This window comes from Micrasema longulum, unplaced genomic scaffold (genome assembly GCF_059751315.1).
Source record: "Micrasema longulum isolate JH-2025_06_02 unplaced genomic scaffold, ASM5975131v1 h1tg000047l, whole genome shotgun sequence".
NCBI lineage: Eukaryota > Metazoa > Arthropoda > Insecta > Trichoptera > Brachycentridae > Micrasema > Micrasema longulum.
The window spans coordinates 358346-378063 of NW_028277254.1; the positions used below are offsets into that span (position 1 = coordinate 358346).

The 19718-nt window shown below is 32.1% G+C and overlaps 1 protein-coding gene across 1 annotated transcript; it reads right to left on the minus strand.

Moving 5' to 3' along the window:
• Positions 1 to 36: 36 nt before the first annotated feature.
• Rnb (BTB/POZ domain-containing protein Rnb) lies at positions 37 to 19702 on the minus strand. Its single transcript, XM_088228652.1, has 12 exons — positions 19375 to 19702; positions 17646 to 17872; positions 12411 to 12651; positions 11407 to 11575; positions 10050 to 10232; positions 8190 to 8587; positions 7187 to 7562; positions 6127 to 6309; positions 1882 to 2074; positions 1691 to 1793; positions 1462 to 1607; positions 37 to 937 (listed from the first exon to the last, which is right to left on the minus strand). The coding sequence occupies exons 1-12, from the start codon at positions 19618 to 19620 to the stop codon at positions 181 to 183; spliced, it is 3222 nt and encodes a 1073-aa protein (XP_088084778.1). The 5' UTR covers positions 19621 to 19702; the 3' UTR covers positions 37 to 180.
• Positions 19703 to 19718: the final 16 nt, after the last annotated feature.

The window sequence follows — 19718 nt, forward strand, 5'->3', positions numbered from 1 at the left end:
TAATTTTATTTATAACATTGTGTAAAAATAATATTTTTTTATTGGAGAACATTTTTAATAAATGCAGTCAAATTAAAAGCAATTATTTTACTTGGCTTAAAAATAATGAGATCTTACAACTCATCAAAGTTGTCTTGTTGTAATGATAAGTAGTTCAATTGCAGCCTAATTGGGAATTTTCTATTTGAAATGCCTTACTAAAATATTTCTAATGTCATCTATTAACTGCTGCCTGTAACTTGTACCCACAATTGAGGAAAACACTTTTAGCCTTTGTTTGTCACTCATTTGTCCTGCCAAAATGTACGCAACTGATTCAACGCACAGCAATCCCATGCCTTCTTCCAAGGACCAAATATAAATCTCATCTGCTGTAGTAGGCTCCAACTTAAACTGAACTATAGAACTGAATAAAAACCCTTTTAGTTTTTCCATTAAAAATCTGTCGGCTAAGAGAAGCGTTTCTAAGATGGTGATTAAACGTTTAGGAAATGGAAATGTTTCTATACTGGCACTTTCATTGTTGATTCCACAGTGCAATAAAGTCAAGAGGTATTCCAAACCATCTTTAGAAACTTTTTTCAGTCTTACGCTCTTTTCACTAGACTCTTTGAATGCTCCAGTAAACATGGCGTTAAACACTTCTGACTGTTGGCACAAGAACTGCTTGTTAGCCTGAACACTAGAAGAGTCATCGAGAAGGAAGTTAACAATATCATCAGGGAGGACTCCATCGAATGCAGGATCATAGGAAAGTAACAGGTGGTCCTTGAATTTGGTTTCAAGTGATTTTGGGTCCTTGAGATGTAGGTTTGATGCTAGTTGTGATAGACTGGGAACACAATGTTCCAAAGGTTCTGCAAAGTCTGTCAAAACAGTGAAAAATAATTCCAAAGCTTTGCAGTTAATTAAAAACTTTTTCAGCGGTCTTTGAGATCTGCAAAAAAGAACACATCAAAATCACTAGCTAAATTCAACAGATTGGAAAGCTTTTCAGAAAAGAAAAAAAATGTAAATCGGGATACATTCTGTTATAAAATATATAGCAGATTGGTCTCTCTTCATTTTAATGTGTGTAAATGGCTGCAGAAAATATTTTAGATATTTACTTGCAAATGTGTTAATATCTTAGAATAAAAATACACCACCTGCAGAGTCGCCCATACAGCCAAAAATTGTTTTATAATTATCAATTACAAAGTTAGCCACAGTTTTAAGAAATACAGCGGGCCTAAGGTACTCAGGTCGATAATTACAATGGCAAACCAAAACCGTTTGTTACACGTTTGGTGCTAAACCATAAATTTGGAACGCTTTTGCTCCACAAAAGGGCGTTTCTTTAAGCAGGCAGCGAATTATTGCTTTGAGGTCAGTTAATATAAGTTTATATGGATAATCATTGATAAATTGCCATTCAATTATTATTTTGTAAGATATTAAGAGATGCAATACTTGTCATACCTGATTATGTAAGGTAATGTCAAGGCCAAGGTTTGTTTCATAGCAAGTTCACCTTTCAGCAATTGATAACTTATTTCTCCTATACCATAATCAGATTCAGCCAACATGGTCAGCTGGGTTAACAATCTTGTTGATAATGTATTTAACTGAAAATAAGTAGTCAAATAAATTTATCTATTTAACATTTTTAAAAATAATTACAGCGATCATTTATAATACGGCAAGTTACCTGTTTGCATTGTCTACATTCTGAGTGTTTTGGTGAATGTAACATCTTGTACAGATGTAAAATAAGCCGATGCTTCAAAAGTCTGACAAGATGGGTGGCATTACTGTAAAAAAATGAAAATACGTATTTATTGTTGAATTCAAATGTTCATATTTATAACTTGAACAAATAAATTGATTATTAAAATCTACCTTATAATTCTTGCAAGTATTCTGGCTGCTCTGTTTAGAGGATATTTAGATTTCTGCACATAACTAATAAGTGATATTAGCAAGTCTCGTGATGCCAACCTCTCCACTCCTGTATCAGAATGAGAAACCCGAGAGAGTAATATCAGTAAACATCTAACTCTGTGTGATCTGCTTTGCTGCTCGATTGTATCTTCTGAAAAAAAATAAAGGTACATCAAAATTGTCCGTCGTTTCAATATATAAACTATTGGTGATTGTAAACATGGTAAACTTTTCACTTATGTACAACAATTTCTTTAAAAAGTCTTCAAAATTCAAGTTCTGAGTTAATGGCAGTATTACATGAATAATTTGTATTAAACATAATATTTTAAGGATAACAGTAAATAAAAGTTTTTTTTAAAATTATAACTTCGGGGATAAAGAATAAAATCCAACAAAATATTAACAAAGAGCATTAAGTTTAGGGTACCTCAAAGTAGAACAGCCGTGTTTCAGAGGCATTTCACGGTGTCAGGCCTCAACTTTTTCAACGTGTTGGAACCTGACATGCAAATGTCTGTCAGTTACAACGCATATAAGAAGATGGTGAGCAGTTGAATAAAATGTAGATCTTTTAATATCATGTGAATTGTTTTCTTTGAAATAATATTTTGGGGTAATTTCTGAGTGACCCACAAAAAAACACATGCTTACATATTTGTATCTTCCTCTATGAATGCTACAAATAGGCAAGTTGTGATTAATTGCAATCGTATTATGATAATTTGAATGCATGACATGTCTTTTTGTAGCATTCATGAAAGAGAATAAAAAAATGTGTTTTTAATGGATAACTCACAAATGATGATTTTGAAGTTACCTAGTTGTAATAATTACCCTGAGATATTTTGTATAGTTTAAAAAAAAGATAAATATGTTATATTGCATGAAATACAAACGGTTTTTTCCCAAAAAGTTGGAATACATTTTTTTATATGGCACCGCTAAAAACATTTGAAAAAATGTACCTGTCATTGTGGCAAATCTTTTATCAAGCTTACCTAATGCTTATTTAAAAGGTTTTTTAACTGTTTCTTCTTCACTACTTTCTACTTTACAAAACTTTTCACATTGTAGTTAACAATATACACTTTAAAATGCAAAAAAACAATCAGAACAAGCTAATGTCAACACTTGACGTAACAGGGAAGCAGTAGAGAGGGAATTTAAGTTCTCCTAAAACACCATCGTGATTGTTTCTAAATGTGATACTACTGTAAATATTAAGTATATTTACGTATTATGAATTTTTACACAATTTAATCAAAATGTTTTGAGTATGTATGACTAAATTATTCCAAGTACTCATCTATTTAGTTCTGAACTATCCTAAATGCCAATTTTTCAAAATTCTTTTTTTTACAGACTGATATGATTCTCTGTGAAATTCCCTTCCTTTCTATATAATCTTAAATGCCAAAAATGTGATATTTTAAAAGTTATTCAATAATTTCCGTTTATCCTAGATGCCAAACTCTCAAAATCATTCATCTAAACTACCCTAAACCCCTAGGATACTCTTAAAAGGCAATTATACTTTGAATTCTTCACAAGATTTTCTCAGTCGAAAGAATTGCTCTCCTGCACATTGGCGTTTAGAATAGTTGAGAATTTAACCCTTAGACTGCTAAACAACGATATATCGTTGTTGTTAATCCCTATCATAAAGTTCTAACTAGACTGATGCTGACGTCATAATCCCCAAAAGGGTAAATGAATTCGGGAACTGCTTGTTGCACTTAACCGCCAGTGGTATAAAACATTTTCAAAACATAAAAATTACTTATTCGACGGGTTATTATTCAGTTTCGTACCTATTTCAGCCTTACGGAAAATTTAATACAAAAAATGTTTTCTTACGCGCGGTAAAAATTCAAGCATTAAATTGTACAGCAAAGTTTCTTGAAAATTAATAAAAAATAATATAAAATATTTTAATAAAAACGAACTTCTTTGAACTCACTTGTTCATATGAATCAACCAATAATAAGAGGGTTGTGGAAGATTTCCGGTTTGCTAATTGTCAATGGAGCAATCAACAGAACAAATCAAGAAGAAGCGGAAGAGAACTTGCGACGTCACACGCGGATTAATTTCGGAAATACGAAACTTTAAAAAATCGTAGCGCCAATAATACGCTTTGCTTAGTAGTTTATTAACAAATATATATTTTTTTTTAAACAACTAAATTTCCTCATTATACATTTACTTATGATGTTTAAATTTGCAGTGCTTTAAAAAAAAGAGAAACAACTAAACACAGGAAACTTCTAGCTAACCGGGACCGGAAACAGGAAATTTTTTACATTGCAAAAACAGTGAAATAAAAAATAAATCATTTTAATATTTAGAATTTTTAATCACTTATATGATATTTGAGAAAAATAATTACATTTTGTGTCTTCCCTGCTATTATACCCGATCCAGTGATTACAAAAATATTGATGTATTTCCGTAATGAATAACTAATTGAATACTTTACCTTTAATATAATAACTCTTATCTAGTAAGATCCCTATATCACCGGAAAACCCCGTAATTAAGAATATAAACAAATAAGTAAAGAGCCATAAAATATAAAAATAATTCACCATGGAACCTAAATGATTGTCAATTAGGACGTTTGAATATTAAAAAATCATTTGTTGATTTATTATAATGGGTACCTACAGTAATGTGAAATTAAAATGTTTTAGTTGTTCATTAGGTAGTAATTATTACTCTACAAACAAAACGTAATTATTACTATACAAACTTTATTCTAGATACTATTCTACAAACAAAACGTAATTGTGGTAAATAAAGTATATCAGCTCGATCTTGATCCAAAAATATTTCAGAAATGCTTCTTCGATTTTGAGCTCTTCATAAGAGTCATATAAACTATCATCACTGTCACTTAGAAGTTGATCGTTATTGTCGAATTCACTTTCGGAATAGGTTGAGTTGCTAAGCTTCCGAGTTTCTAGGTGAGGTATTATTATTTATATATCACTTTTAATATCCGTTATCATTTTGAATGATATACTTGGTATATTTATTCACAAAAAAAATGACCCTTTGCAGAGTTAACTTGTCAAATATTCCCAATTGTAATTTACCACAGATGTTTGTAATTTCAGCAACTGTTGTCTATCTCGCTCAATCCATTATGCGTGAACTAGCTATTAGTGAAACGGAATATTTTTCTTGGAAGTGATATCAATTTATGCGACAGTTGTACGAAAACATTATTTTTTAAATTAAAATTATATTATAACATCTACCAAGAAATTACATCACTTCTTAGTACATTTACCCGTTATCATGAAGTTTCAATCTAAATAACTCCATACAAACATTTGGACATACTCAAAATATTGTTGATCGAAATAACTTGCATAAAATTTTTTAAGTATTTTTAGGCATTATCTAGGAAGTGAAATAATTTATCCAGATGAAACTCGCCGAATTCAATAAAGGTTTCAGCTCTTTTAGTTTGCAAAAGTCAACAGATGCAAGAGTTGAGGTAATGTAAAAATAATCATGAATGGTGAATATTTCGCAGTGTGTAAAGTGGCCATTTAAAACAGCCAATGACAGATCATAAGTCCTGTAAATGCCTAGACTTCCATATTCCTTTGGCAAAAATGTGTTCCCTCTCTGTTGCAACAAATTCCAAGATATATTTTACTCAAATTTTGTTTAGCATGCATTGATGGAAGTGGTAGGTTTGATAATAAGGGCACTTTGCCCCGCAATCAACAAAAAAACCATCATAATACTGTCGTTTCAATAATAACTATTAAAACAATGCGCCTTTAGATTGCTGTGCGAGACCATTTTTGTTTGTTTTTATTTTCGATTAAGAAAGGGTTTACAACCGCTGTACGAGAATGTGTTGCGGGCGGCACGAGTTGTTTATCTTGCTCACTCCACTGGGCTTGAATTAGATATTTATGAAATGGAAGATTTTTTTTGGAATTGCTATTAATTTTTAAAACAGTAGTGTGTTTGGAAAACAACGTATTCGATAAAATATTTTTAAAATGTATTAATAATAAGATTTCTGATTAGATTCTTGAAAAACTGCGTAGCAGCGTAAGGGTTAATAGACGTACTGAATATAATCTTATAGGAATTTCACTAAAATAGCCTCAAAACTGCAGTTTTCAAATTGTAGCATTGATATAGCAATATGTAGGTATAAAATACTTCTTTTACCGAATTGCAACTCTTGAACTGAAAACGTTTCCTCGTCCATCATGAGATCATCCAGATCGTTGGCCATTTGGCACTCACTGAACTCTGAGACAGTCTCTGGAGGGTGAACTTGAGTTTGTGATGGCTCGTCAACATCGCTACAAACGGGAGAGTAACGTCCCGACTTTTCCGAGTCGGATGAATCTAAAAGAAAAACAAATCACACATTTTAAAGTATCGATAAATCCTGTTCCCAACAAATAAAATAAAAATTGAAGGAAAATTTTATTAGCAAAAATCTTTTTATTTCTGATGATAAATGAACAGGTACTTTGTTTAATTTACATTTTTATTACACGGGTGTTTTTTTTTATAGATGTTATATTTTTTTATTGATACTTTCTACTAATATATACTTTTTGTTGTAAAATTTATTGATATTTATTGTTGTTTTTTTGTTTATTACTGTTTTGTAATTTTGTAAAAGGTTCACTGAAATATAATAAAATACATCGCATATCAGATAAAATAGTAATTATTAAAAAAAGTAGAATTTCCAGAAGAGCCTAAAAACTAAAATAACATGTCTCAAAACCATGTTTTCTTTATTTAGTTTTGGCAATGTGTCATAATATATATATGGATAATTTTTTTTAAATGCTCAAAATCAAGCAGGTAAATTGTAAAACTAGAATTTGGTCAATCTTTAAGCACATGAATTTTTTTAAATAATTAATTAAGTATACTTAACTAAAAATCTGATTTTTTAAAGTTATGACTCTATTTAATCGGATGTGCAATATGTATAATGAATAAAATAACAAACTACATATTCCAATAAAAAAAATAACCTGATTCTTATTGCATGGGTAGAACTCCATGTCATTAATGAAATAAAAAGATAAAGGTTTTTTTCTTCTACTCATATATATTTTACCACCATCAATGATGGTCCATCATGATATATGTATGTAGATAATTTAGATTACTACTACTTACTACTTACTTAATATTTTAATTCAAATAATATTTAATTTTGGTGTATTAAGATTCTGTAATGCTATTTTTTGGATTAATTTACCTTCATCAAAATTGGTAAGACTGTTTGGCGAATGACACAGGCTCTGTGCACTTCCCGGACTCCACTGACTATAGTAAGTGGAAGAAGAGCATCCTCCTTCACCTCCCGTGCTCCCCGTAGATTCCGGACTCCAATCATTCCTCGAGTCCAAACCAGAGATTCCTCTGTGCGTAGAATGAACCCCATGGTATTTGAAACCGTTACTCCTGTACCGAGTTTCATATTTAGGACTCTTGGAATAGTTGCTGGTGGGAGAGTAGCCGGACATGGGACTTAGATTTGGACTTGTCACATAAGTCCAATCGGGGCATTTCGGTTCACAAGATATGCCACAGGAACTCCAGTCATATCTTGCCATTTTCAGAAGACTCAAAGACTGAAATGCATAATACATTACATAGTTAAGTTTGTTAGGGAAAGATCTAGTGGTAAGTTTGTAAGTGGATGTTCATTGTAAAAAAGAGACGCTGAATATATGTATATTCAATATAGTTTACTGTAATTATGACAATCAATTTCCACATCCAGACAGATGAAAAAAACAATGAGGAAGTTCAGGGCTATGGCCTGCATTGGAATTTGCATTGCATGATCAGATATTGATTTATTAACAATGCAGCACACTAAACACAATACTAAAGTTGTTATTTGTATTCCCTTTTCTCCACCCAGTGGTCCAAGTATATGCAATTGAAACAAGTATTAAAATCAATATTTCAGATCCACCCTACCGGGAATGAAACCCAGGACCTCAAGAATGGTGGGCAAACGTGCCAACTACTACACAACTTATCTCCGCGGACTTATCTTCACTCGATTTCCTTATTCAGGATTTTTACCCGAGAGCAGCCATCGAGTCGTGAACACTCGTCCAGGGTTCTGGTTTTATTTTGCACACAGAACTATATTCTTAATCCGTGTGGAGACAGATTGATATTTGTAGTAGCGAAAGTTATATCACCAGAGGCATAAAAATAGTTTAAGTAATATATAAATAATATACCTTTGGCAAATCCTCAACAGGAAGCTTCCTGCATCTCTTTTTACTATTGCCCTGTGATTTTGATTTATATTCTTCTCCCGAATCCTCACCGTCGCTGGCGTCATATGCATCATTAAAACCAATCATCATGTTATCCCTCTCAATAATTATTTTCAGTTTATCTTTGTTATCGTGGGGTTGTTTCGCAGCACTGTTTGCCTTACAGGAATCTGAATTATCTTTGGTTTTCTCTTCCAATGGTGTTTTGGAATCCTTTGTGCAGTTTTCAGTTTTGACTGAGTCAGTTTTACAAATTTCCTCGTCATTTTTTTGATGTTCGCACTTCATGGTTAGAATGTATTCCTTTAGTTGCTCTTCAATTATGGTAATTAAACCTTCATTTATAAGAATTTGAAAACCTGCAAATTAACAACAAGTACATATAAGGTTAAAATTAATCAACAAAACTAATTTTAAAAAAAGTTCATTTCATTTTATCAATGACAAAAAATAAACAATCTGACGACACCCATTAGAGGGTAAAAGCACTGTGCATCAGTATTTTAATTTAAAATATACATGAAAATATGAGTAATTACCTAATTATTGAAATACAAGCTATTTTTTTGTGAAATTTGAAGCAAAATTATATTTTTAAGTATTTACAGATCCAAATATCAAGAAATGGAATATCACAAGACACAATTAAATTACTTATAAATACTTTTCTGTGAATTTTTTTATTGTTTTTTTTTCTGAATGAGGAAGTTGAATGGTTTTTAAAAAAATATATATTTTTTTTTTATGTATTGTATCGAGGCTTTACTGACTGAATTCATTAAGTCATTAATACAAGTTCCGAGTCAGTCACATTTAAAGCTTTTTTATTCTTTTGACGCATTATTTCTCCCGCAATTTTCTTTTCTTTTAAATCTATTTAAAGCTTTGAAAGAGTAATATTTATTCTAGGCGTAGCATAAAATTTGAAATCAACATCTTGCACCTATATTTAAAAATATTTGAAATATATGAAGACTATTGACTTAATGCATTCTGTTAGTCTCGGTATTATCATCACTAGGATTTTTTAGAATTTTGTGATTTTTTAATACTCTGCGTGTGACGTCACTTCTCTTCGGTGAGTTGTCCTGATTGGTGGGTTGGCTTCCCAGAAACCGGAAATCTATCACAACACTCTATCATTGGTTAATTTAGAAGAACTTATGACGTCATTTAAAGTGGATCATTTACATATATTTCTTTGTACATTTTAGAGAAACTTCGACGTACAATTAAATGCTTTAATTTTTACAGCATGTAAGAAAACCTTTTTTATATCCATTTTCCCGTAGCACTGAACTTCCTCATTTAGCCTATACTCAAGGACAAAATAAAAACATGTAATAGTGAATTTCATTAAATGAAAATTGTTTACTAATTGATATTTTCATGTTTTAGAGAAAGAAATATCTCCGTTCTTAAGATTTACCCAAATATTTAAATTTTGGAGCCATTTTCAACGAGTTGTAAATAACTCAATATTAGAAAATGAGGATAAATTTGGGTTAGGTTCGAATTTTGGACTTCTGATCCGTGAGTCTATGACACTAGCCACAAGACCATAACCCGATCATTATACATACTTGTATAAGATTTTTACAACACACTGGTTTGAAGAAATAAAACGTTATATCAAATTAAAAAAATAAAACATGAATCCTATTAGACTGAATATAAAACCACACAGATGGAAAACATTTTTGAGAAAGAAATATGGAAACATGTACTTAGACTCTTCTCAGGGTGTTCTCTATCTATGTTGAAAGATTTTATTTATTTATTTCCAAATATTGACAGTACAGATATGTAAAGTTTTCTCACCAATGTCGTCAAAAACAAACTGCAGTAGAGCATGCAAGGCGTGTGTGTGACGAGCCACAGAAGAATTGTCCCGAGCTACAGCAAGTAGCAAGGACAAGCCCCCGCACTCTCTCAATTTGGCCCGGTTCACGGCTTCACGGCACAGCAAGCAAAGTGCGCGGATCCAGGAATCTGGCCAATCATCTGTAAAGGTAAAAATTATTTTATTTATTTAAGAAATTTTATGATTTTCCTCTTTATATAACAATTACTCTATTTTCTTTGTCTCTGATCCTCCCCATATTAATTTTTGCAAAAATATCAGATTTACTGTAGGTAATAATATATTTTTACTGATATTTGATTGGTTTATTTTTTACTGTTAATGAAAACATATTACTAAATGTTGATAAATATTTGTATATAACCACTTACCGACTTTTCTACGTCTACCGGTTTCGAGACGTACCCGTCTCTTCGTCAGGACACAGATTAAACCAACATGCAAAACCCACTATACACCTTCACCATAGTTGTTGCAAAAAAATATAAAACCAACACGACATGCATTTTAATAACCACATGCACTGAATAGGACAAACATGCACTGATTAGGTTATGAAAATATTTTATATTTTTGGAGAATTAGTGGAAAAAAGGGGGAGGGGATGAAGGGAGGGGCGTGAGTTTAATAGGTATAGGGAGACCATTACAATGGAATTTAATTGGTGTCCTGACGAAGAGACGGGTACGTCTTGAAACTGGTAGACACAGAAAAGTCGGTAAGTGGTTATATACAAATATTTAATAACATTTAGCCATTTTAGTACAGTAAAAAGAGGAAGCTCGGTCGTTTTTTAATATTTTTTTGACTTGTTAATAGACTATTAAACTAAGCTAAAACATTTTTTTAAAAATTTTATTATCGTATTATAAGTGCTATGAGTTTTAAAGTTTTATATTTCTGAAACTTCTCCATGTCTTAAGTTCTCTTTCGCTTCTTCTCGGTAAGTTCTGCCAATTGGTCCGTTGACATAGCGTAAACCGGAAACCTATCAGAACTCTCTTATCATTGGTTGATTCGATAGAACTAGTGATGTCATACAAAGTAGTTTGTTTTTATTATTTTTTCCATACATTTTTGAGAAACTTCATCATACAATTAAAAACTCTTAATTTTTACCGGGCGTCAGAATACATTTTTAATATCCATTTTCCCGTAGGGCTGGACTTCCTCGTGAGTATTAGATTTATAATTTTTAATTTTTTTAAAACAATAATGATTAGTTGTATGTGAAAAAAACAATTCTTAAGCCCTGAGGAATGATTTTTTAACTGACATTCATTGATTCAGAAGGAATTTATATTACAATTTTACCTTTTTGTGCATTGAGAAGGTCCACCATACATTCTACAGCACCAGCAGTACCCAGACTTGGTCGAGAAGTTGATACATAGCAAAGATTTATTATACACTTTACAGCCGATGTCACAAAGTTTTTACTCAGAACCACCAAACATCGGTACCCTCTTCCATCCCCTTGGATCTAAGAGAAATTTCAATCAATTTTTAAAATGCATATATGTATGTAAAAAATGGATAATGGAGGCAGAAAGAAAAAAAAAGGACGGCGCCATTTGGCCAAACCAATTTTCAATTTATTCCATTAGATGAATTTTGTAAATGTATAATTTCATTTTTAAAAAATATGTTATGTAATAAAAAAAAAAAATTAAATAAAAATTGAAAATATATACACAGAGTTTCAAAACAATTTATTGCTTTGATATTTTGTATATGTCGACAGTGGAAAGGCAAAAATTTCTAAGCGACATGTAGCCATCTTTACAGAAGAGCCCATTAAATTTGTTTTTTTTTCACTATTCGTCCACATTTTTTTTTTCAGAGTATAAAATGTTCAAATAATTTATGCAGTATAAAATAATCAACTGCTTACTACCACTTTCAATTCGTAACTAAAATAAAGTACATGTTATAAATTTGTAGCTGTGAATTCCTGGAATTTTAAGGACAAAAGTATTTGATATACTCACTTTTGCATTTATACATTAAGAAAAGTATATAAGCTACAAATTACAATAAAAAATATGTTCATTTACAAACAAATTTCAAATTTTCACATGAATATACACATTTTCATACAGAAAAAATTATTTTACTATTAAAACAATTTCGAGAAAAGTCTGTTAACTTCCCACTGAAATCGGGGCCCTGGACTGGTGCCTGATGAGTAAAACTAATCATCCCTTCATGTATATTACAAACAATCGCCAATACGCTGTGATTGGAATACCAATATGTGAATAAAGGTTGATGAAGGAAAATAACAATGAAAATCATATGAAATCTCAAATGTTAACCTGTTCAGCGCATTGAAATGTTGAGAGAGTAGTAAAGAAACCGAGGCATTTCAGTAGACCAGCAAAAAGTTCATCTCGGGTCTTTTGGGGAACTGATTCCTTCTTCAGCTTCTGGACGTCACCGCTGAGGGGCTTCACTAAGTCGGCGTTCTCACATTCAACGGAAAGAAGAACTGCAACTGCGCGTACTGCACCGCTGGCTAGCATATCTTCACGCCGATCTATCACCATCCACAACAGCCTAAAATTAACAAAATTCACATAGAATACTTCGTTTCTTATTTCTTGTAATGTTTGAATAATTAATGATACACTAAGTTATCCCATGTTGGGTCATTATCAAGTACTCTTTATTATTGTTGTAAAAACACTTTGACTTTACACTTATGCACAGATCATATTTATCCAGACAAGTACCTACTCAGTGTTGCTATAATACATAACATACCTTTCCATTTAAGTTAGTAACAAGCTAACCATAATCTAATAACACAATAAACAAATAAAACAATAAATCATAACATAAATGTTCTTCATTTCATATTAATTTCCGGTGCCTCATTTCTTGGTAGTTTGTCACTACCTTGGGCTACCTCCGATTCTTCTATACTTCGCATTCTTTTCAATGCCTTCCCTGCTTGCATGTTTGCTTCTTCTGAGGTGCTTGGAATTCCTATAATATCTGCCCACCTCTCCTGCGGAGGGATCTCCACCATATCATCTTCCTCTTCTTCTTCTTCTCTACTATATTGAGGTTTAAATTCCTCCATTCTGGCATTTTCCTGGACCTCATTGTCTTCTCCATGTTTTAATTGATTTACATGCCTTCTTTGTGTGTCGCCATTATCTAGTTTTATTTCATAATTAGACGTACCAATAATTTTTGATATAACTCCTTTACTCCATTTATTAGACTTTCCGTACTGTCTGGCCCACACCTTTTCATTTACATTAAAATCACGTATTTCCACATTTTGATTATATTCTTTTTGGAATGTCTGTTTAGTAATATCTGCATGTGGATGAAACTTATCAAATCTTGTTCTAAATTGTCTTTTATTTAACATTTCTGCGGGTGTTTTCCCTGTGCTTGTATTTGGTGTCGTTCTCAAATTATATAATATTCGCGGCAACTTTACAGACCATGGTAAATTACTCATTTTTCTTAACTTTGATTTAAAGATTTGGACGTATCTCTCTGCTTGTCCATTCGTTGCTGGATGGTAAGGTGCTGTCTTCACATGTCTGATATTGTTCTCTTTTAGGAAGCTACCAAATACCTCCGATGTGAATGCTGTACCATTATCAGATACCAAAGTTTCTGGCAACCCTTGCGTTGCAAAAATATCCCTTAATGTAGCAATTACTGTATTACTTGATACGTCTTTAGCAATTTTAATTTCTGGCCATTTGCTGTAGGCATCTACCAAAATTAAAAACTGCCTACCTGCAAAAGGTCCGAAAAAGTCTATATGCAATCTTGCCCATGGTTTACTTGGTGTAATCCACTGATGTTTGATTGAGTTAGGTTGCTTTCCTTGCTCTTGACAAATATCACATCTGCCCGTTGTTTTCTCAATATCAGCGTCTAACCCTGGCCAATAGAAATAACTTCTTGCTATTGCTTTGGATATGACGATGCCATCGTGTGATTCATGTAATAATTTTAATAGATTGCTTCTCATTGACAATGGTATGATGACTCTACTACCATACAACAAGCAGTTTCTTTGAATAGATAATCCATCCCTTTTTTTATGATACACTTTGGCTTCCTGTTCAACGTTTTCTGGCCATCCTTTTAATACGTTATAATATACTTTTGATAGCACTTTATCCTTACGAGTGGCTTCCGCAATATCTCTACAATCGTATGGGAATGTTGTTGGAGTATCTTCCAAAAGTAAGACTTCTGCTGGATCTCCTGGTTCTTTTATTTCTTGTTCTACCGGCCATCTGCTTAAAGCATCCGCATTGCCAATCTTATTTCCCGGTCGATGCTCAATACAATAACTATAATTATTTAGAGTCAAAACCCATCTCAACATTCTAGGTGATAATACTTCTGGCATTCGTTTTTCTGCATTGAAAATACCTAACAAAGGCTTATGATCGGTTATTATTTTGAAATCTCTTCCATATAGAAATTGCTGAAACTTCTGTACCCCAAACATTATCGCCAATGCCTCTTTATCTATTTGAGCATATCTTCGTTCATGTATGTGCATCGTTCTAGATGCCATCATTATAGGCTTTTCATTTCCATCTGGCATCACATGTGACAAAATAGCTCCAACACCATATTCACTTGCATCACAGCACAATACCAGAGGCTTATTACTATCATAATGAACCAAGGTGCACTCTCCTGTTAATTTTTTCTTGGCTTCTTCAAATGCATTCTGTTCCTTTTTTGTCCACTTCCACTCCTTGTTGTTGTCTAACAATCTGTATAATGGCTCTAGTGTATCTGATTTTTCTGGAATAAATCTTTCATAAAATGTATATAAACCTAAAAATGCTCTAAGTTCCTTAGTATTACGAGGTGTTGGCGCCACCTGTATACATTTTACTTTCTCTTCCGTTGGGTGTATTCCCTTATCATCAATTAGATATCCTAGATATTTAACTCTATTTGTTCCAAATAAACATTTTTTCTCATTAAGGTGCAGTCCATTCTGGTGTAGGATTTTCAACACTTTCTCCAACCTATGATTATGTTCATTCCAATCTTTTCCTGATATTAATATATCATCTAACATAACTGATACGCCCTCTATATTTGCTAGTGATGTGGACATTAATCTTTGAAATATGCCCGGACATGTTTTAACTCCAAAAGGTAACCTATGCATTGTAAATAGTCCCTTAGGTGTATTTAATGTTAACAATTTGGCTGTCTCATCATCCACTTCCACTTGCAAATATGCTCTATCTAAATCTAATTTTGTGAAGATTTTACCTCCCGCTATTGTTGATAATGCTTCATTTATTGTGGGTAAAGGATATGTATCTAAATTAGTTGCTTTGTTGATAGTACATCTATAATCCCCACATAATCTTATACTACCATCTTGTTTAACAATTGGTACTATGGGCGTCGCCCATTCTGAATATGTTATTGGTTTTAATATTCCATCTTCCGTCATTTTGTCTATTTCAGTATTAATTTTTTTCTCTTAGCGCCAGTGGTGTGGGTCTACATTTCATGAATATGGGTGTAGACTTTCCTTCTAGTAATTGTATTGACACTTTCGGTCCCTTATACTTTCCCAATCCTTCATTAAACATATCTCTATACATTTTTTTTATATCTTCCAGAAGCAGTCTGTCTGTTGTGATATTGTGTATCTCATGAATTCCTTCAACTGTGATTCCCAAGTCTGCAAACCATGCTCGTCCAAGTAGACTCGGCCCACTTCCTTTTGCTACTAACAGAGTTAACATCTGTTTATTTCCATTATATTGGACTTCTACCAACATCTCTCCCATAATCTCTAATCTACTTTTCGTCCAGGTTTGGAGTTTGGCATTATTGGGCCTCAATTCAGGTCCTCCCTTTGGCCACAACTCTCGATAATATGTGTAACTTATGATGGATGCGCTAGCTCCTGAATCTACTTGCATATCCACCTTGACTCCGTTTATACCGAGTGTTACATAATATGGAGTCACCTTTGCACTCCCCCATGCATGATACACGCCACACATGTCATCGCAGTTTTCCTCTACATTATTATTATTATATTTATTTTTAAAACAAATTCTTTGTATGTGTCCTCTTTTCATACATAACCTGCAAATTGCCTCTTTGAAACGGCACTCGCCTCTATGTTTCTTTCCACAATGTTTACACTCATATATCTGCATATTATTTTTCTTATTCACACTTATTTTGTTTATTTCCATCGGCTCGCTATTATCTTCACTGCTCAAGGTTGAAAGATGTATTGTCTTCAAGCCCCTTTTTGCACTTTCAAAAGCTTGACAGATTTCTACTGCTCTTTCATAAGTTAATTTCTTTCTCGTTAATAAGTCTTGTTGCAAATGTTTGTCATTCACGCCGCAAACCAATCTATCTCTTAATGTCCTTTGTAAATCCATGAAATTACAATGCTTACTTATTTTTTTTAACTCTATAATGTAGGCATTTATTGACTCCTCAACTTTCTGTTGCCGGTTGTGAAATTTGTAAGATTGTATGATTTCGTTAGGCTCTTTATTGTAGTGTTTGTTTAATACATGCAGAATTTCTTCAAATGTAACTTCTCTGATGTTTTTAGGTAATATTAACGCTACTAACTGGTCGTAGGTTTCTTCTCCACAGTTTGCTAACAGGTTGGCCTTTTTGACATTTTCTTCTAGTATTTGATTTGCTTCCAGAGCAAAACAAAATCTGTCGATATAATGGCTCCAGGTTTTACCTGGGCCATATTCACTAAATCTTAGTGCCATTTTCCTCGTCGCCAATGTAATGTTTGAATAATTAATGATACACTAAGTTATCCCATGTTGGGTCATTATCAAGTACTCTTTATTATTGTTGTAAAAACACTTTGACTTTACACTTATGCACAGATCATATTTATCCAGACAAGTACCTACTCAGTGTTGCTATAATACATAACATTTCTTAAGTAGTTTTCTTTTGTCCTAGCTTTAATTTTCTTAGGTTGAATTTTATTTTAATCGTACCTGTATATAAATTTTAAAAAACATTTATTTATTGTAACTAAACGGATTGAATGAGTAAATAAATAAATCATTAATTAAACATTACTAAACACACAAGCCCACAGTTTCAAAAATACATATAATAATGAAATAATGGTATAACAGAAATGCATGGCGAAGAAAGAATGTTGACATAGGATGAGGATGACCTGATGATCAAATACACCAAAATCTCAAGTCTGGTGATGTCAAAAGCAGACATAACCGACAGGAATGTATGCTAAGATATAAGAATAGACGTGTGTGGGGGTCTATCCTTTTTTTCTACCCCAACGGGGAAATGGCATTATGGTAGTAGTAATAATATATATTACAAATGTTCGCTGATTGGCTGCGGTTTATTTACAAAGATAAACATAATTAGACATTCTGAAAGCAGTGAATCTTTTGCTTTCATCAGTTTTTCATATATGAAGACGAATTTTCATTTTTTGATAATTCAAATATTAATTTTCAGTAGATCACAATACAAATCAACAAGTTTACTTAGGGATTTTATACCTTATAGCTCTGACTCCCATTGTGAGGGTTTGGTGAGTGAAACTTTTGTCACTGTTGGTAATAATTGGTATAAGAGCAGCAATGGCACCATCTGAATGTAGCTGATCCGCATTTGTCATCTGCTGCGCTAAATTTCCAATCAGGCGGCACGTTCGTCCAATTATACTGTCGCGACTTATGCATTTTAAAATCGTTACTAAATGGGAGGTGACTTTAAGTTTTCCCACCTAAAAATATGAAATCATTTGAAATAGGCAGACCCATCAGAAAGCTGTAAATACTAAAAAATATATGTCAACACCACAATTCGAATTGAATATTTAACATCGTACAGTGCTCCTTAGTACAGGTTTTCCTAGTGAAGAAGACTTTGTCCACTAATATCATATTAATAGTTATAAATGTATCATTCAGCATAAAAAGAATAGTGTAAACATTGATGCGTATACTCAATAAGTCTAAATAATATTTTGTTTTGGGTGTTCATAAACTTAACATAAACTTTCTTCAGTATTCATAAATGAATAAAATGTAATTAGTTATTCTGACATTACTTGTGAAGATTTCGCTTTGATTTTTTTTTTCTTTATTAGGGCCTTCTACAAAACAAAATCAGCCAAAAATAAGTTACATGAATTTACAAATTATAATAAACATAAAAACAACACAAACAGAAAGGAATAACAATATAGACACAAACAAAAGACAACAAAAACATATGTGCAATAATGAAATAAAATGATAATTGTAATAATAAACATATTATAACTAAACTAACAAAATTAAAACATTTTTATATGTTACATCAAAAGCTTCCAAATTTATCAACAAGTTTTAAAGTAAGGAATGAAAAAAAATATAATGTATTTCTTAAATTTAAAATTTTAAGTAAGTAGATAAGTACCTGATTGATATTTGTACTTACCTACAAAATACTATTTTGAGTTTTTAAAAAAAGATGAACGTTAAATTTTTAAAATGTGAAAACGTATTTTGTATGATCCAAAGCTCTCTTAATTCAGCAACAAATGTTTACGACACACAACACAACTATCTTTAAGAATTATATCGGAAAGCATATCGATGATGGAAAGGAAACAGTTCCTAAGTGACATATAGCAGCTTTACAAAAAAGCCAATTAAAGTTTCTTTGTTTACTTAATAAAAAAAATCTCATATACACAATAAAAATTGTAAATATGAGATTTGTTTAAACTTTCATTGGCTCTTCTGTAAAGTTAACTCCATGTCGAGTTTAGATCTCATGACAAGGTTTGAAAAATTGCATTCAAATGATTATGAAAAAAAATGTCCATAGTCTACACCTTCATTCACACCAAACAAAAACAAAAATCCTAAAAAATAAAAAAAAGTGTGATATGCTGTTTGTAGTGAAAATACAAACAATGAATTTGAAGTTGCATTAGCATACTGATAATTATTTTAATTGATTTAGAATCTTCCTTCGGAGGATCGTAGGATCGTTTAATTCGGTATCATGATTTAGATATTAGGTATCTATACTCTTTCATTATCTTTTAACTTTTGTTCTGAAATAAAGTGATTTTCTGAATGCAGAGTACCTTCCCATTAGCAAAATTTCAATAATAGCTTAAGTAGTTTCATACGATATGATAAATAATGAGGCCAGTCACTTCATCGGGACGTGACCCTTCATTTTCTACTAGCACATACATAACATTTTTGAAAATTTGTCTTGTCGACTTACCCTCAAACTACTTTCTTCTTCCATGCAGCAGTTTCCAAGTATGCTTAAAACAATATCTAAAACATTTTCATTGGTTTTTCTAAGTAATGGTACCAAATTTTCCAAACCCTCGCACTCACGAAAACTTTTCAAGCCATCTTCAGTTTTTATGACGCGTGTCCTAATTTGATGCAAGGCATCTAAGATTTTTGTTGTAGATGCCGAATTTACATTTCCTAATAGCACTTTTATTTGGTTATTATCCATTTTTTAGAAAATTTAATTCCATTAAAATTTTAGTTGACAGCTACGAGCAGTAGTTTTGTGCAAGGCCAAAGCGGACAAAAGGTAATAGTTTTATAAAA

Bases quoted from the DNA above. Each gene is read 5' to 3' on its own strand.
- Rnb (XM_088228652.1), bottom strand. From the start codon at position 19,620: ATGGATAATAACCAAATAAAAGTGCTATTAGGAAATGTAAATTCGGCA. The intron at 8,588-10,049 runs GTGAGAAAACTT...GTTAATTTGCAG, and splicing joins GTTTGTTTTTGACGACATTG to GTTTTCAAATTCTTATAAAT. The intron at 938-1,461 runs GTATGACAAGTA...TCTTTTTTGCAG, and splicing joins ACATTACCTTACATAATCAG to ATCTCAAAGACCGCTGAAAA.